The following is a 20,055-nucleotide window of genomic DNA, read 5'->3' as shown; positions in this document are numbered from 1 at the left end:
CTTTCTAACCCTGAAGTTTTAGCATGTTTTCCACGGGCCATGACGAACCATTTTTATTTTGTGTCTCCGATGTAACTAAGTGTTGATCTATAATCTTACCTAAGTCACTCACTAAATGCAAATTTTCTTTCTTTCACCCTAAACTCACTCTAATCTATATATGATCTATCTATCTATCTATCTATCTATCTATCTATCTATCTATCTATCCATCCATCCGTTCATCCACTTACCTACCTACCTACCTGTCTTGCTGTTGAACCTGCAGTCTGCCCCCCTGAAAAGTAATATACTGAAAAGCGATATACTTAAATTCATTTCAAAGCATTTAATGCAAAGTTAATAAAATGTCCAGAACTACTTGAGGAGTCATAGAAATCATCATCTTTGTTCATAATATGACTGTAGTTAAATATTTTACCTCATTATGAAATCACAACATTAAAATAAAAATTAAGCATGCCATTCTTTTAAATGAGAAATCTCTATTTTAGCCCAATTATATTTGCCCATAAGGTACTTTGTTCCTTCACTCAAGCTGCCTTGTTATTTCATATTCTACTTTCTGCTGGTCTGGAACCCCAAATCACTAACACAGAGACTGTCTTTTTACAGTGGCACGCATGTGGCTGTTCTGAGGCTAGGTTTTCTTGTGATGCTCCATTTTGTTGAGTTTTACTTTTGCTCTCTCTTGTCATTCAGACAGCTGTGTGGGAAGTCGACGTTAGGAGTAGAAGCCCTGAGAGAGGAAAGTGTTCGGTGCATTGAAACTCATCAGCTGAGCTACGGAAACAGCTGCAGCTTTAGTCTTGAGGGGGAGAGGATGAGAGTGAGAGTTTGTTAAAGATGCTGCAACCCTCAGTGGCCCGCGTTTCTCTTGTGATGAGGAATGGTGACTGTCACGCACGGAATGAAGAATAACGGAAATTGTCTTGATTAGTAAGGCTGATGTTGACTCAAAGGTGAGATACCAAAGAGTGGAGATCAGAATGGGGGCTTCTCTGACCTCAGCCACACAGGAGGCCAATGTCTTCTCAGACATTTTTGTTCTCGGCACGGGTCCATAAATTCCTATTACTCAAGAGCACAAGTTTGTAGTCTGTTCGTACTCGTCTATTTCCACTTGATAAGAACTTTACAGCTCTTGGGGTCCGAGCATGTTTTCCTCCCCAAATTTCTTAAGGTTTTTACTGCATTTGTGACACCATCTGAGAGTTTTTGTGTTGTCAATAATTAACCTTGACTTTTAAAATTCTTACCTCTAAGTCATTAAAAAACAAATGTGTGTCTGCAAGATTAAAGATCATTTCTTCCATTCGGAGCCCAAGGGTCACAGCCATTGGGGGATCCTGAAAATAAATACATGCAAAATGAGGTAAGATTTCATTAACCCCAATTACTAAAGAAATATTTTAGGTAGGTATTATTGGAGATGGCAAAATATTAAATGAAATTTTAGCGAAGATTAAAACATTTTCCAGAGGAAAGGGAAAGAGTTGGGAAGTAGCTAAAAATATGACAACATTCTAGTGGCTGATAATATAAAATAGTATGACTATAGTTAGCAATATTTCTTGTAGTCTTCCAGGTTGTCAGAATAAAGGATTTTGCATGCTTTCAACCCAAAGAATAATAAATGTAAATATTAATTTACAATTATTAATATACATGTAAATATTAATTTACATGCAAATGTAAATATCAGTTATCAACTTGATCATTATATATTACATACATGTATTGAAAGTTTTGGTGTATATATACAATTATGCCATTTATAATAGTGAAAGAATTACATGTATGTTTATAAAATAACTTATAGATAATTCCTAAACATGGACCCTTAAAGAGATACTTCGTAATTTACAGGACTTAATATGTATATAAAGATTACAGAGACATTTTAATGTTAATTTATCTACCCAAATCCATATATTCATAAGAGAAGCATGCAAGCCAACATGTTTAGGTGATTTAGCTTGCATATATGCCACAAATACCTTTTGGGGAATGGTATTTGGATGGGTGGCGAACTGAGAAAACTTACTAAATATTTGCAAGGATATGGACTTAACATTATATGGAGAAAATGTGTTATATTTAGAAATATATGTATATACATATACATACACATATCTATACATAGATATATATACATATCACATACATATACATATATATACACACATACATATACATAATATACATAAACATACAAACACACATATACATATACACAAAATACACATACACATATATATAGATATACATATATATACATATACACATATATACATATACACATGCATACACATATATACATACATAAATATATACACATATACACATATACATGCACATACACATACATAGGTATACATATACACATATACATCCATACACATCCATATACATATTTGCATGCTATACCAATTAGTGAAAGAAGAGGAAGTGACATTGAAGGAGATTGGGGAGAGGTGCATGGGAGAATTTGGGAGAGATGAAAGTGAAGGGATAATGGTTAAAATTATATTATAATCTCAAAAAGAAAGGGAAAGGGAAAAGGAAACAGCTACCATCAAACTAGAGTTGACGAGAATGGGCCCAGGGGATGATGCGGATGATACGGAGGAGCAGAGAGGATTGCATCAAACCAGGATAGTAAAGCAGAGGCAATGCCATTTAATGTGGACGGCATTTTGATTGACAGGGTAGCAGGAGTCTCTGTTTAGTCACACGTGTAGTTTGCTCTAACCTGAATTTCACCGGGGTTGCAGAAGTGGAGATTAAAAGAATATTCACGCACTGGGCATAACTGTGTAGAAAACCTATGCTTTTGGTGATTTAGGGATGGGAGGGTTTGGTGGAAAGTCAAAATGACTCCCGTGTTTGCATACAGTGACCAGTATCTTAACTAGCAGCAAGAACTGAAGAGTTAAGAGCAGAAGTGTTGTCTCTTTACCATGATTAACTGAAGATGAAGGCTTCAGGAGAAGGGTTCAGGAGATTTCGAGACTTGAGAGTCTGGGGATGTGGAAGCAATCATTCACATGGTTGTGATGTAATGATTGAAGTGGGCACAAAATCCAAGGGACTACTACAGGTGTAACGAGGGGAAGCAGAAAGCAGAAACACCGGAAGGGGTGATTCCTTTGCATCTGAGTCCAGGAAGTCTCAGGGGGAAGAAAATTATTGTGCACAGCGCTGAGAAGTCTAGAGAGCACTAGCAGTTTTAGCTGAGCAATTACCTGGGAAGAACTCCGCCTGTGTCTCGGGTTGTGTGACTTGACCATGAACCAGACAGCAGGCATGCGAGAACAGAGAACTGCTTTCCGGATCTCAACATTCTAATAAGTGGCATCTTAAGAAATGTACTGGACTTGGGCAGATGTATAGATAGCTTCACTTCAATGGCTGATGAGGACACCCAAATATACCTCTCAGCTATACCTCCAACTAGCTCCACTTGACCATAGCTGCTCCTCCGCAGCACTGACTGGCTCTCTTCAAGTGTCCCTCCCATGTTCTGTGGCTATGAGAACGTGGAGGGGAGGGGGGCCACATCAGTAGGGAACTGCACGTTAATGGATGTGGAGGTACACAGAAAAAACTTAAGGCTTGATGTGGATGCGGATGAGGCAGGGGTGGTAAGGATTCACTGTACTTAATTTCATTTTCTTAGCAGGCATTTTTGTGGATCTTTTAAAGATTCTTGACAAAATCCTATGCAGATTGTCCATGTCACGGAGCATGTGCTTTGGCTACATGGACTTGGGCTTTACTGCCACATTGTTCTGCTGTCAGTGACAAGTTACCAGGATCAATATACCCAAGTATCCCCAAATCAAAAAGATGGGGTGGTGAAGGCATGGGTGGGGGTGGATATGTACGCTGAAACATACTAAATATAAGGGTTCTGAAAGGTTCAAATGTCTACACTACTCAGTACAAGGCAAAGATCAAATTGTTTTGTCTAAAAAGCACTCATTCAAATGTAAAGAAAGTATATGTTTTGTGACCCCCAACTAATTTTTATTTTAATTAGCTCAGGCCACTTCAGAACTCAGAAGGACCCTGGTCACGTTTCCTTCCATTGTCAGACTCTCTTTTGTGGGAATTCATATCCTTTATTGCAATTGAAAGAACTCTCCGAAGCTTGAATAATTTTTTAACTACGCATTTTGTCTTTTTTCTGTTAAAAATTGATCTCTGCTAATCCTCTCTTTTTGGAGGGAACAGAGTGGATCTTAATTAGGACAATGTTATAGAAAACTTTGAAATATTCTGCTAAGTCATGGACCCGTGAACAAAAAGTCCACAGAAATATCAGGAAAATCAAATATAATTACAGCATGAAAACATATAATTCCATCAGTGACGCTCTTTGAATTTCAGGAATGCCCATGATGCAAGACAGTGAAGGGGAGATCTACGGGACTCTGATGCTTTCTGCCCTGAAGATATCAGTTTCAGATGCGGGTACAGAAATACCTTTTGAAAACTTTTCCTTTGGAGGCTAGGTAGTGAATCTTTCATCCCAACTGGTATTTGTCTCCCCTTTTAAGTTTCTGATAAAATTATTGGCTATCTTAACGTTCATGTCTTATATTCTTTTCATTTATAGATTTGATTTCTGGGAAGACAGGAGAAACCCTAGTGGTCCCAGGATTGTTACTTTCATGGATAATGTGCTCCTGAATTACATCCCCCTCTGTGTTATGCAAACAGTGGTGGAAAAATCCACAAAGGATGCATTTCCTGTGCATCTGATAAGCTTGCAAACAAATACACTTTTTAAAAAAAAAATTACATGGTCCTTATAGTAAGCGGGCATAGCATATGGTGAAATGGAAGCTGTATTGGAGCAAACTATTGAAATGCAACTCTGTGGCACTGGGAGAACTAATCACTTGATTTGCAAGCTGTGGTGTTTGTACAACACACGCCCTACTGTAGCCAGTGCTTACAAAGCATCTGGCAATAATCCCATTTCTTAACTGGGTAAGTTTGGATTTGAATTTCGTCAGAGTGTGAATTGGTTAGATTTTACTAAGGTTTCCAGAGTGCAAGCTCGCTGACAGAGAGGTGTTTGGTCATCAAGGCCACAAGCCAAGGAAAACCGAGTTAAGCGGTGGTGTTCTTGCTCCTCAGAGACTGCTTGGGGAGGGCTTCTTTACAAATATATGATTTATCCCTCCTTCTAGTGAACTAAGTCACCGGGACAGCTAATTCTAAACTAGCAGATTACAGAGTCACATTTTTCCAGCTGAAGGACTCATAGATCCCAAACTCTAAAAAGGAGAGAGATTTGTCGGGGGGGAGGGGGGGATGGGGGATTGTGGGGAAGGAAGCCTTCATAGAACCTGGTCACCTTGGATACCTCTGGCTGGGAAGGAGCCACTGGTGGCTGCAGTTCTACTACATTATCAAGCATTTTTGAGTGAAACATATTTCTGGAGAGAACCCAAGTCTTGTACTGAAATTCCTACTATTTTCGTAGATGTTTATGGGGTGTCTTAGGAATCCAGATTTGCTGCATTTTTTGCCGCTTAGGGGGAGTGAATGTTGAGTTTAGTACTGAAAATGAGGCAAACACAAAGACTTGGGCAGAGTGATAAAGTGGGGGAAATAAAGGCACAGACGGGGTTGGATGAAAGTTCTGATACACATGACACACATAAGAGTTCTGAAGGATTCAGCATGTCTCCTGCAGAGTTCAGCGTGGGGCAAGTGGACCGTTTGCCAATTTATGCTCTGTAGAACTCTATCAAAACATTGAAGTGATTCTCAGGACACTGTGCTGGAGGGAGTGGAAGGAACGGAAGGAAGGAGGGAAGAAGGGAGGGAGGGAGAGAGAGAGGAAGAGGAGGAAAAGAAGATGAAAATAAATAGCTCTTGACCTTGAAGTGTGTGCCTCTCAGCCAGATGTTACCAGTGTATACACCCAAGTCAGGATCAAGTAGAAGCACTTCTCTAAATCAAAATACTAATGCCTATTAGCCGTGCTAGCACAGAACATAAATCGGAGCCAGACTGTCTGTCTGTGTGTCTCTGCCCTACACTGGGCCATCAGCTGCGATTCCTCCTCTAGGGAAACACTGTAAAAATATCTCAGGAGGAGCAGTAATTATGTATTTTTAAAGAAACGGGGGACTGTTTTTCTTTTAAGACCCTGGGATCATGGACCAAGTATTCCTTTGGGACATAAAGTACATTTGTAGATTTTTTTTTTTTAACTCAAGGGACAGAAGACGCCCAAGCACCCTGCAATGGAGGTTAAGTCAGCTTCATAACCAAGGTGGGACGGACGGACGTGTTCCTGGGTTCTCAAGATGCAAGGACTTTTCTAATTAGACATAAGAGGTGAAATCCATTCGTCAACCGGAAAGGAAGCTCCACATTTGACCTATTTGTCTAAGGAACAGGTAATAGATTTCAGAGTTCTTAAAGGAAAGGTTGGGTCTTCAGATCAGTGGGTGAGTGCTCACCTAGTATGCACGAGGCCTTAGTTTCAACTTCAAGTATTTCTTAAAAGTAAGGGAAAAAAAGAATTCTCAGAGGGAATTGGAAAATGCTGTTAGACTATCATTCCATTATTGATCATCAACATTCCATTATTGATCATCTGTTCCTATGGTTTTGAGTGCCTACGACATGCTCAAATTCTGGGGACAATAAAACCAAACCAACAAATTGGACTAAAGCTGGAAAGATGGCTCAGTTGGTAAAGTGCCTGCCGAGGAAGCCCTGGACCCTAGGCTCAGATCCCAGCCCCCCTACAGAAGGCTGGGCTTTCGATTATAATCTCACTGCCAGGGAGGCAGAGACCAAAAGACTCTTGGGGCTCAATGGCCAGCCAGCGATGAATTGGTGAGATGCAGACTCAAAGAGAGACTCTGTCTCAAAGGGGCAAAGAGGGATGTGTGGCTTAATTGGGGAGAGGGCAGGGAAGTCAGTATAGGAGAGGGGAAAAAGGAGAAACACATCACCCTAAGGATGAATCATGTTTGGAAAATCCATAGGGAATAATAGCATGTTTACCCAAAATTACATATAGTATATGAGCTATATTACGCAAGCATGTGAGCGTCAAAGTTCAGTTTAAATGAACCTGTGCCATTCGAGGTGATGGTACTCTTTCCCGATAGGCACAGACTTCCTAATAAAAACCCCACTACCAGGCACTAGAAGACGCCTTTTGAGTTGTTGGTCAAGGGAATCCCAGAAGATCATAAAATAATGCAGGGTATTACTATTGCCTTTGCTTGTCTTCAGAGGTTGATGACAAGTTCCTGTTACTGAAGGCACCACATTTGTCAGACATAGGAGTCTGAGGAATGGAGTTGAATCTGACCCCAAATCCCCTCAGTGGGGACTAGATTTCATAGTACTAGAAGTCACTCTGCACGCTATCAGCGGAGGAAAGCAGTCGGGTACCATACCAGCTGTGATGGCTAGGAAACATAACACTGGCCACCGTAGCCAGCCAGCCCTAAAGGTGCAATAGTGGCACTTCAATCCTGGCAATAGCCACAGCCATTCGACAGGACAGAAACCATTCCCAGTCCTGAAAACCCACCAACTATGACTGGTGAGGTCATGGATCTTAGAGGAGACCCCATTAAAGTCACTTTCCTAAATGAGCATAATTCCTAACTTCATTCTAAATGTCCGTCCTCACACCCACAGATTAGCATGGATCTCCCCTCTCATCTGAGAAGCTTCCTTTAGTACCAGATCATTACAGAAAAGCCACAAGTGGTCAAACATAGAGAAGAACAGACTGGGGGGGAAGGGATACAACGATTCTAAAGCCAGAGGATCAGATATCTACTGTGACATTGTGTCTTATGTATGTGACAGGCAAGGCACACACATGAAACCTCAACGTATAGTAGTTGACACAAGGCCTGAGACATTGGTTGACCTGGTTGGCCTGTTATTGTGGCTGGGGAGGGCTCATAGGGCTCTATGTCTGGATGAAGGGCTACAGGAAGCTAATGACCTCTGATAGAAGGAGAATTACCACGAACCAGATCCCTGGGACTATTTAAGACCAAGTAGATATATCTATATCTCTTTCTATATCTATATCTATATCTACATCTACATCTACATCTACATCTACACCTACACCTATATCTATAGTGTGTGTATATGTATATATACATATATATACGTATATATATATACACATACGTATATATACACCTACACCTACACCTACACCTATATCTATAGTGTGTGTATATGCATATATACGTATATATACGTATGTATATATACATATATACATACGTATATATACGTATATATAGTGACATATACACACATTAAGAAGACTCAACAGCTTGTACTTACATATTTATGCATATATATATTGTGTGTGTGTGTGTGTGTGTGTGTAGTGATAGTAATCAAAAAAGAAGTCAGGAATAAAAGAGGGGATGGGATTATGGGAGGGAGTGGATTAAAAAATGAACAACTTTGGAGAGTGGAAGATGTCATAAATTGACCTCTGAACATGCATGCATAGACATTTATATGTATTCCTGCACACACAGAGACACTCATATACCCCTCACAAGAACAAGCACACAGAAGCCCTGCCCCATCTCACACATACATACCAATAAAGACAAAAAAAAAAAAGCAAAATCCACATGCTTCTGGGCTTTAGTCATCACTGTTATGTGACATAGCTGATAAACAGCCCAGCAAACATAGCATTGCAGGTGATGATCCCTCTGCAGTGCACAGAGACCTAGGTGAATCGCTGCAGAAACGAAGGGGGGAGCTGTGACTGTCAGTGCCTGCCGCCTGCCCCTCCAGGACTAAAGCCTGGATGAAACAAACACCAGGGAGTTAGCCACACACAGATGTCACATGGAAGACAGGCAGACTTGGGGGTAAGAGTGGGTCCATCATGAGTGGGGCAGGACACCCAGCGGTGGGGCTAAGCCTGGGAAAGGCGGGATGTGCTTTAGGGAAGATTGATCTGTCACCTGGGTCAGGGACAAAGAAGAGATCCCCACCCCCACCCCAGTAAGAAAGATTGAGAAAGACCACTTGCCTTGCCACAGCTATTTCTCAGACTGTAGAAGGGTGTCATCCTTTGTAATTTGGGGACAAGAAGAGAAAGAGAAAAGCAACTGGGAAGAATTTAGCTCAAAAGGTCTTTCCCAAGAACAGTTCAGAATATTGTAGCCAGTAGTACGGGGTGGGGGTGGGGGGGATGCAGGTCACAGGTGTGTGGTGGCACAGAGAGAAATCACCTCAAGGGGACATGAAGTGCTTGCAGCACAATCATGAGAATAGGAGTCCCATCACCAGAACCCGCTTAAACAGCACTGGGCCTGACTGACACCCCTCGACTGATGATGAAACTCGCTGGCCAGTCAGACTAGTCAAATTTAGTGAGCTCCAGATCCTAGCCAGAGAACCTGTCTCACACAATAAGGTAAGGTAGACAGTTGCTGAAGATCAGTGACTGAGGATGACCTACACACACACACACACAGAGAGAGAAACACACACTTAAACAGATACACACATATACACACATACACATGGAGAACACACTTAAACACAGATACACACATATATACACATACACACAGAGAGACAGACAAATACACACTTAAACACAGACAGACACACACAGATACACACACAGAGACAAACAGCAGAGTCAGGAAGACAGACAAACACACATACTTAAACACAGGCACAAACAGATACACAAATAGACACACTGGCACATACATAGACACATACACACACACACATACATAGCCTGGCAGACACACACATAGACACACGCTAACACACACATACAGACACACACATAGATACACATATACATGCGTGCACACACACACCCCAAAATCATTTCTGAAGCATTTCTCTGACCCTGGAACTTTCTATCACCTCTCACCATTTAATATAGCAGGGAAAGAGCTTCTAAAACGAACATGTATCAGATACAAGCTCTAAGAATAAAATAGCTTCCATTGTCTCTCCACTTCCCACAGCTGACTTTGACACATTAGTGTCCTGGATTCAGCTTCACTCCATGTATGTATATTCTATTGTATATGCACTACACACATGGGCATATGAACATGCTTTTAGCAAACACGAAGAATATTATCCACCTTATTTGCCCTTGAACTCATAGGGATTCATTTTGCCTTAGATTCCTGAGTGCTTAGACTAAGGTATATACCACCTACCACACATGACTATTTTTTTGATACTTAACACTGTTTTCCTATGCTTTACATACTCTAAAACACGGCTATAGCCACCTGACCACAAAGACTGTTGAGTTCTTGTCGCTGAACTGAGTGTCTCATACTGAAGGGCAAAGTGACAGAATCAAACAGAAGATGCGCATGCCCTGGGAAACATCCGGTTGCCCAAATTTCAAATTCCCTTTAAACTGCATACTAAACAAATTTCCAAAGGCCATGTGATCTTGAAGGGGTGGGCTAGAACTTGAACTCAGGTCTACATTTCCCCCCCCAAAGCCAAACTTTAACTCTTCATTCAGAAGGGAATTAGTTGTCATGGTATTAGCCGCCCCAGGTGTGGTTGCTTCAGACCCTAAGTTCTAATCATCTAGCAACACCAGTCACTTCCTACTAAATCACACACTGCTTTCTTTATGACTGTAGACATGTTTCTATGTGAGTGTATCGATTGCCAAATCCAAACGCAATGTGGTTGTTTATTGTGGTGAGTGTCTCATCTCCCAGCTCTGGTCCTCCATACAGGTTGTTTCATATAGGCAAGTCTTCCTGTGAGCTTGAATTATGATCATGTTATGTTATAGTGAAGCTATTCGCTTTTCTTTAATCTCTCCTCTGACTGGAGTTCTTCTTCTTTTTAGTCTCCTTAACCGAATGGCTTTAGATACTCCAAGCATGTAAGTCACCGATGTTCCAAAATAAATTAAACCCCTACAGCAAAATTTGCTAATACTTATTCCCTCACCTGAGAAAGGAATTGCTGTTATTTAGGTAAAATAATGTACACAGTTGCTCAGGGTGTCAGATCCATCCTCACAAACCCCAAGATGGTGGATGAACCCTGGGTGCCATCTTGTCAAATTCATGAACTTCTATTTTAGATTTTTGCTGTGATGAAGCTCTGTTTGCCAACTGGTGCTTGGCCAGAGAACCCCTCATCTGCCTCCCTGCGCTTGCCACTGTCAGAAAGATCCAGAAATAGTTCTGCTTGCAAGGAGGGGGTGTTGACAGTTGAACAGAGTCACAAAGTGATAACATACTAGGAAGAGCCTTGGAAATTTTTATATTATTTATGGAAGGGTGTAGAATCTTCTGCAAGTGTTCTTAAGTGAATACTAAAACTAGTTACGTATGACAATTGTGCTTCTAGAAGACTGGAGACTATGGATTTTATTTGCAAAAGTCCCATGTGGTGGCACAAGAATGAAGGAGGATAAAGACTTAAGATCATGTCAGAGAGCCAGGTCCTGGCTGCCTATGCCACTTGCAAAATACATTTTACCACACCAGTGGCAGAGAGCAGAGGTGAGATCTAAGTGTGCGATGCACTGAAGTGGAGGCCCTTATGGAATGCCAAGCGTACTGTAGGAGACCAGAGGCAGCATTTGCTACAATCCACAGGTTCAGGAGAAATAGAAGCAGGCTGTAGATTGATGTGTTAGCTCTAGGGCTTAATTTTACAGTTCAGGTGCACATGCCCTCTCCTTCTGGCTTAATGTATTTTGTATGATCGCAAATCCAGACCGTCTGCAAGACACAGAGCAGCTGTTTTCAGTTATTTCTCATGGAGGGGGGGGAAGGGTGAGTATTATTACTTAACTTTATTTGACTTGAGAAGGAGATACTTGTGTCCATAGCTAAATGTCCTTAATATGATCTTATTTAACCCACCCACTAACTCCAGTACGGAAGAGCATCACCTATTTTCTTTTTAAGTTTTAAATTCAATGTGATGGCTTCTATATGCTTGGCCCAGGGCACTGTTAGGAGGTGTGGCCTTGTTGGAGTAGGTGTGTCACTGTGGGCGTGGACTTTCATATCCTCATCCTAGCTGCCTGGAAAGCCAATCTTCTAGAGGCCTTCAGATGAAGATGTAGAACTCTCAGCTCCTTCAGCACCATACCTGCCTGGATGCTGCCACACTCCCACCTGCATAACAATGAACTGAACCTCTGAACCCGTAAGCCATCTCCAATTAAATGTTGTCCTTATAACAGTTGCCTTGGTCATAGTGTCTGTTCACAACAGTAAAATCCTAACTAAGAAAAACTTCTTTATTTATTTTGTGACAGGGTCTTGTGGTGTAGCACAAGCTGGCCAGGGACCCACTATATAGCCCAGGTTGGCCCTGAAGTTACATGCTTCCCACTCCAGCCATTCAAGTGCCAAGATTAGATTATGCCCCTATAATCACTTTCTGATAAAGAAATTGGCTCAGAGGTCAAAAGGTCTCTCGTTCAGCCTAACAAGGTCAGCTGATACTCATTACGGGGGAATAGTCAGAAGCCCACGCCTCTGTAAACGCTTTTTGGGTGGCTGAGGATAAGAGGAAAGGGGCCTGGCTTCGTGGGGGTCACGCCGGCTCTCATGCTTTGCCTGTTCCCTCCAACTGGAGAAGCTCTAGTTTTATGTATTTTATGAAAGGACATTCTGTAGAATATGCATAAAGAATGCCCTGCTTTAAACCTGGAGCATCACCATCACATCAAGATGTGCATCTAAAATGTACGTTGGTGTTGGCAAGACCGTTCAGGTTAAAGGAATTTGCTGCAAATCTGATGGCCTGGAATTGATCCCTGGAACTCATGTCATGGAGAGAACCAACTTGTGAAAGTAGTCCTCTGAATATGGAACGTGGGACATGTATGCACACACACACACACACACACATACACACACACACAAAGAAATAAATACATGGAATGGTTTTTAATGCACATTGAAGCAATGAGTGATTTGAATCACAAAATAGCCTGGGTACCCAAAAGTAATTTCAAATCTACAAAACTATTAACAGGATATGGGTCCTTCCAAATTTACCTACCTTCCAAAATTAATGGTCTCAGTTACTTTTTAAACTATGTATGTGTATCTGTGTCCTTGTGAGTTTAAGTGCACTGTGTGTATGCAGTAGCTTGCAGAGGCTAGACGAGGGCATCCAATTGTTTGGGCAGGAGTTGAAGATATGTGAGCCTTTACATGCCTGCTGGAGACTGAGCAGTGGTTTTTTTTTGTTTGTTTTTTTTTTGTTTTGTTTTTTTGTTTTTTGTTTTTAGATATATTCTTTATTTACTTTTCAAATGCTCTCCCCTTTCCTAGTCTCCCCACCCCTGAAAATCCCATAACCCATCTCCCCTCTCCCTGTTCCCCAGTCAACCCTCTCCAGCTTCCCTGTCCTGGTATTCCCCTACACTGCAGCATTAAGCTTTCCCAGGACCAAGAGCCTCTCCTCCCTTTTATGTCCAACAAGGCCATCCTCTGCTGCCTATGCATCTGGAGCCATGGGTCCCTCCATATGTACCCTTTGGTTGATGGTTTTGTCCCTGGGAGCTTTGGGGGTACTGGGTGGCTCATATTATTGTTCCTCCCATGGTGCTGCAAATCCTTCAGCTCCTTGGGTCCTTTCTCAGAGCAGTGTTTCTAACAGCTGAGATGTCTGTACTAATTCATCTTAATCAGCATTTTTAAGAACAGTGAAAATTATTATTTTTTCAACTAACAGCTAAAACGACTTTACCTCTATCAGCCTGTAAAACCACTGGAGAGCTGATGAATTCATGATTGCTTACACTATCTCAGAGCTATCTTGATCTGATAGCTTGCCCTGAACCACCATATGGTGTAAACACTCTTCACATAAACTCACCACAAGCTTTCTTTGAAGACTACTTATGCACATGCTGAAGAACCAGATTTACTTATTTTTTTTTTTACCAAGATATAACATTTAGAAAATTTCTCAATGCCTCTTGAGATTTGTGGGTGACGCCCTCCTGCTGAGAGAGGCCTGAGAGCTTGGCTTTGGGTTGACTCTTAGAGTTAGCCAGCTTGGGAGGCAACTGAGCTTCCCTGGCTTTATGACTTGTTTTGTTTTGTTTGAAGGAGGAAAGATTTATTTTGGCTCACGGTTTCAAAGATTTCAACTCAGAGTCAGGTTGCCTTACCCACTGGGCCTGAACGGTGGAGGGCTTATGCATTGTACTGGGACTGTTCTTACCACTGAGGACAGAAGGAGAAACCAGAGGCTTGCTATAATCCTCCAAGACCTGTCCTTACAGATCGAATTCTGCTTGCTATGCCCTTCTTTCCAAAGGCTCTGTAGCCTCTCAGAATAGAGTTGGTGCCTGAAGGAAGACTTTAGAATGGGAGCCTGTGGGAACACGGGCATGTACCATGCCAATAGCAGTGTGGTAGCGGCTTTTGGTTGCCCTAGCGGAATGCCTGAGATGGGGTAACTTAGAAAGAAAGGCAATTTTGGATGAAGGCTCTGGGGGCCTGGATGTCTGAGGCCTGGAAATGTGTTGGCATTGACATGCTCTGGTGGGGTGCATGGGTGGCTTCGACTTGTGACAGAAAATAGAAGTGCAAATAAGACAAGGAGTCAGGACCACAGGAGTTCAGTGGGTAGACTCACAAGGTAGGATCTGTTATCCAGACACTTTATCTACTGGAAGAAATTTGAACCTTCTTCAAATCTCATCATTTGAAATTTTAAATCCTGGAGTTAAAAACGTTCATAAATAAGATTCCCGCCTCCGCAGGCTCCTGGAATTCTCTACCTCCTGTTCTCCTTATGTCCCCCCCCCCCCATCTTCAGCCTCACTCTCTCTATTTCCTGAGTTTTACAGTTCAGTCTCAAAGGCTGCAGGTGTGGAGTTCTGTAGGAAGACCTCAGCCTGCATACAGAGGACATCCACGAGACCAGACTGAGGTTGCACACTGTGGGCAGAGTACTGAAGCGTGCTGGCCTCTGTTTAACAAAAAGAAAAACAGCTGTAATGACATGTTTACCATTCTCTCTAGGTTCCATTTGGGGAATTCAAATGATCTCACAATTTAAAAGACTCAATTTCCTAGAAAGGGATGAAGATCTGATGCCAAGGACGACGTTGAAGTGTAAAGGAGAATACACAAGGTGAGGCCCATCACTGCTGACCTGATACCTGGATTAACCTGCATCTCGGGACACTCCCTGGTGGTGAGGGTTTGGAGGGAACTTTTCATGAGGCCATGTACAGCCACTACTCACTGTTATTTCAAGCTTTCATTTACTGTGAAATGTAGCTGCACACGCCATCACAGTCATTTAAATGGGGATCATAGTATAGTTTTGAAAAGACTCCAGGATTATGACAACAATTTAGTTATAAATTGTAATCATGCTCTGTTATAGCATCCAGAGCTCACAGGTGCATTATTTATAAAAAAGTATATTAAATATTAAAAGTATTTATAAAAAGTGCAGGAGATAATAATAGGAGATACAAATTTGGGTGTGTGAGTTTGTTTTAATATCTCACAGATTCTATCCTCATCTCAGCAGACATGTTGATGCTTGGGAAACAACTCTTATGAATTACAGAAATCGATCCCTGAAAGTGTAGTTTCAAGACATGTGTTAGGCACTTATAAAGGAACTAAGACACTTTTGGTAAATGACTGCTAAAAAGAAGTTAGTGGAAGGGTTGGGTGGGCAAACAGGGGGAGGGAAGGGGGTTGATGGGACTTTCGGGGAGTGGGGGTCTAGAAAATTGGAAATCATTTGAAATGTAAATAAAAAATATATCGAATAAAAAAAAAAGAAAGTAAATACAAGGACTGGAGAGATGGCTCAGCAATTAAGAGCACTGATTGCTCTTCCAGAGGTCCTGAGTTCAATTTCCAGCAACCACACACACAGTGGCTCACAACCATCTGTCATGGGATCTGATGCCCTCTTCTAGTGTGTGTCTGAAGACAGCTGCAGTGTACTTACATATAATAAATAAATAAATATTTAAAAAAAATAGAAAGTAAAAACAAATGACAGTATAGATTCATCCACAGTGCAAATTTACAAAGAGGCCTTTGGGGGCTGGAAAGATTGCTCAGTGGTTAGGGACATGTCTTGTTCTTCCAGAGGACCTGGGTTTGGCTCCCAGCACCCATATATTGACTTGTATCACACCTCTAACTTAAGATTCAGGATCCGCCACATTCTTCTGGAGTTCATGGTCACTTGTACGCATGTGTTCATGCACATACGAATACACACACACACACTAATGAAAAGAAAAAAGACACAGTTGAATGAGAATATAACTGTTGCTATTTATCATGTTGATAGAGTATAAGACCCTGCCCGCTGTGCCATAAGACCCTGCCCACTGTGCCATGCCCTGCTATGAGACACCGAGACATTTCAGTGGGTGTGGCTGTGATTTGTAAAAGACCCAAAACTAACCACATATTTTCATATTAGCAGTGGAAACCAGACCGACATGTTCTCACCAAACTCTCTTTCGAGTAAATCCTATAGACAAAGTCAAAGCCAGTGATGAGCTAAATATGCGTGCTTCCAGCAGAGCAGCCTCCTATGGTTGTATCAGTCCAGGACACAGAACTCACACAGCTGAGATGCTAGTGTAAGAAATTCAGTACAGAACGAGTAGCAAGAGGCAAAGTCTGTGAAATGCTGAGCCTTTGTGTTTAAGTGTCCCCAAATATGTGAATAGGGTCTTTGAGAAAACTCAAAGTTTCCTGTAAAAAGTGCAAAGGTAACTTCTAATTAGCTCTTCCAAGATAACAGTAAGTGGCCACAGAAGGGAGACTATCATAAGAGTTGACGGAGAAAACAAAGCAGCTTAAAAAAGACCTTGAGCTTTTTAACTGGCCAAATCCAGAACAATACATTAACAATACTTTTGGGAATAAGCTCTCAGCTCCTTACCTTGCCATATTTCTGTGCATAAGAGCCCGTGAGGAGAGAGTGGAAGACAATGATGGTTTCATCCAAGTCCCAGACAAACACACGCTGAAAAGAAATGGCCACGTCAAAATGGCTTAAGGACACAGGTCTTTACAGTTAGATAATATTCCCTTTCTTGTTTTAGTGGTCTTGACTGGTTTATAAAAAAACACCCCCTTCCATGGTTTATTCCTTTTTAATCTTATTTTTTTTTAATTTTCATAGTTCTTTCTTTTATTCTTTTTTTCACATATTATATCCTGACCAGTTTTCCCTCCCTCCATTCTTCCCAGGACCCCCTCCCTTTTCATCAGATCTACTTCTCTGTTTACCTTCAAAACAAAACAAGCAGGCTTCCCAGGGACATCTACCAAATATGGCACCAACAAGTTACAATAAAACTAGGCACAAACCCTATGTATCAAGGATAAGGTGGTCTAGTAGGAGGAAAAGGGACCCAAGAGCAGGCAAGAGAGTCAGAGACACCCCACTCCCATTGTTGGGAGTCTCACAAAAATATCAAGGTACCTGACTGTAGGGTATAAACAGAGAGCCTAACTCAGACCCATACACGGTACATATTTGTCTCTTCAGTCTCTGGGAGCCCCATATGAATCAAGCTTTTTTGAGTCTGTGGGTCAAGTTCCTAATTTTCCAAGTCTGACTCTGGGGACATGGGTGATAAAAAATGTTCAGAAGCTTAATGATCAAGTGTCCTGACCTGTAATGAATATACCTAAAATTTAATTATAGTTAATATGGAAAAGATACATTCTGATTTTATGATAGAAAGGAGTCTAACCTTGATATAATTTTTGCTTCTTGATCTCATGGGGATCACTGTGAACCTTGATATATTTTATGCTTCTAGATCTCATGGGGTTCACTGTGTTTTGGAATTTATTTGGAATTTTCATAAAATATTTTCAAAATAGATTTACAGCAATCTATGGGTAGCTCCTAAACAACAACTATAAAATGTCGCATTGGTTGGTGAATGTGTTGTTTGGCTTGCAGGGACTCATGAAAGATTTCACATTACAAATTTAGGAGATTGGGCCCAAACAGCAGAGGTTTGACATTGGAAGAGAATCTGGAATTTGGACCACACTGAACGTCACTACACTCTGGAACGGGCCAGTGTCTCTGTCCAGCTCCCTGTCAACTGGGCTCCTTAGCTGTCATCTGTCAGGTCACCACTGGCTTCAGAACACACTTCATCTCTTTGGTATATTCATATATATCTCTTAGGAAGAGGCACAATGTGTGCTATTTGATTTGTATTACATCAAAATACATTTGTATTACATTTGTATTACATCAGTTAAACTTTGTTATTGTATATGAACATATTATGGTTAATTATAGATTTCTATAATAGAAACTCAACTTTCTTAGTGTAGTTACATTTTAAAGAGCTCACAAATGAAAAAAGTACTTTAAAAGTACACAAATCTGACAGTTTTTAACACATACATCATCGATAAGACTTTACTATTTTCCTTTCAACACAGATTTCTTCATCTTTCTAAAATATTTTTCTAAGCATATTATTGCACACGTCATAGCTTTATTTTAACTTTTTTCAGTTTGAAAAAATGAGATTATCAAAGTTTTTAACTTTCAAAGTATTATTTCTGACTTTATTGTTTTAATTTTGTAATAGATAGATAGAAATTTCAAAACTTACTCAGCATTTAAAATACGGCTATACCATTCAGTAAAATCAAGTATCTCACATTCTATATCAATAAGCAGGCATACCTCTAGGTCACTGTCCGGAGGTGGGGAGGGATTATTTTTCCGGCCTCTTCCTCGAGACTTTGACCCAGAACTTCTACATGTTCTGTCATCGAGATCTTTGATTGGTGTCGAGGGACTCTGCACTGTATCAAACTCTCCTATAAAGAACATGGTGTGCCAAGAAGAACAGTTTCGTTTTAGAACAACTACAAATCTTCATTATTACTTAACAAATTCCTATACATTATGCCCTCTTTATGACAAAAATTATAGCTCAAATATGTAAAGTTGTAATTTAGTCAAAAAATGTGTAGGTCATACGAATTTCTCATAGAACCCTGAATGCCTCTTATATGCCAAGTACCTTCAAGTTTCCCATCTGTACCTTCATCTCCATGTTTTCTGTGTTTAAGTCTAGCCTCACCTCCATTTGTGCCACATCCCACAGAACCCAATGTCTTCTGGATCAGCACTGAACCCCACATGCAAACTTGACAAAATAAGCCCTTCTTATTGAATGTGCCTCACCACTTCCATCCTGTCTCGTGTCCCCTAATGAAACTCCTTAAGACCAGAGTCCATACTGCTGCTACTCAGTGGAAGTAATTGAGGGCCATAAGCTTGGACAGTTTTCCAGCAGTTATATTAGAAGGCAAAAAGAAACATGTAAAATTAACACATGTTAGCTTCCCATACACAGAATATCATTTTAGCACTCATTGATATAAAAATTAGCACAAAAAGTTTTACCTTTATTATTTTCACAACAAATTCTTGAAATTTTGTGCCTGTTACAGTTATTTCAGTGTGTGGTGTCTGTGTTGTAAGTGAATCATAGCCGTAATGGACACTAGTTACATTACTGTATGGTACAATTCCTTTGACTCCCTGACATCCTTAGTAAAATCTAATTTCCTCTCACTAAAACTTGAATGCACATACTTTGCGGATAGTCCCGAATAACCATCAGATCGATAAATGCAGAACACAGGCTCAACCTGTATCTTCCCAGATAGGTGATGTCTTTGATCCTATTAAACACACCCCTTCGGAGTTATTATTATCTGTGGGATGGCAGTTACAGCCTTCCTCTCCAGTGTCTTCCTACCTAGCAGTCACAGACTCTTGTCCCGCCCTGCTCAGCATAGGTACCAGGGGTTCTGGTCTTCCTGATGGAAACATCTCACATCAAATGTCTCTGTACATGAGAATCCAGAACAAGCTCTCTCCATCTAGGCATCATCTGATGTTCTGGACACTTGTCCAATTGGCTTTTCTATGTCCTACAAGTTCCTGAAATCCAGGTTCATGAAAAGTTAGTGACCATGGACC

The 20,055-nt window shown here is 41.0% G+C and overlaps 1 protein-coding gene across 1 annotated transcript in view; it reads right to left on the bottom strand.

The window, feature by feature from the left end:
• The window catches only part of Eya4 (EYA transcriptional coactivator and phosphatase 4), a 73,766-nt gene that overhangs the window by 15,578 nt on the left and 38,133 nt on the right, over positions 1-20,055 (bottom strand). Inside the window, exons 12-14 of the mRNA XM_052169177.1 lie at positions 18,745-18,881; positions 16,963-17,046; positions 1,260-1,349 (exon numbers count right to left, since the gene is read on the bottom strand). Coding sequence (XP_052025137.1) covers positions 1,260-1,349; positions 16,963-17,046; positions 18,745-18,881 — 311 coding nt within the window. The remainder of the gene's footprint in view (positions 1-1,259; positions 1,350-16,962; positions 17,047-18,744; positions 18,882-20,055) is intronic.

Source organism: Apodemus sylvaticus, chromosome 23 (assembly GCF_947179515.1).
Source record: "Apodemus sylvaticus chromosome 23, mApoSyl1.1, whole genome shotgun sequence".
NCBI lineage: Eukaryota > Metazoa > Chordata > Mammalia > Rodentia > Muridae > Apodemus > Apodemus sylvaticus.
The sequence above is the reverse complement of the archived record's forward strand: the minus strand, read 5'-3'. Positions and strand labels throughout refer to the sequence as shown.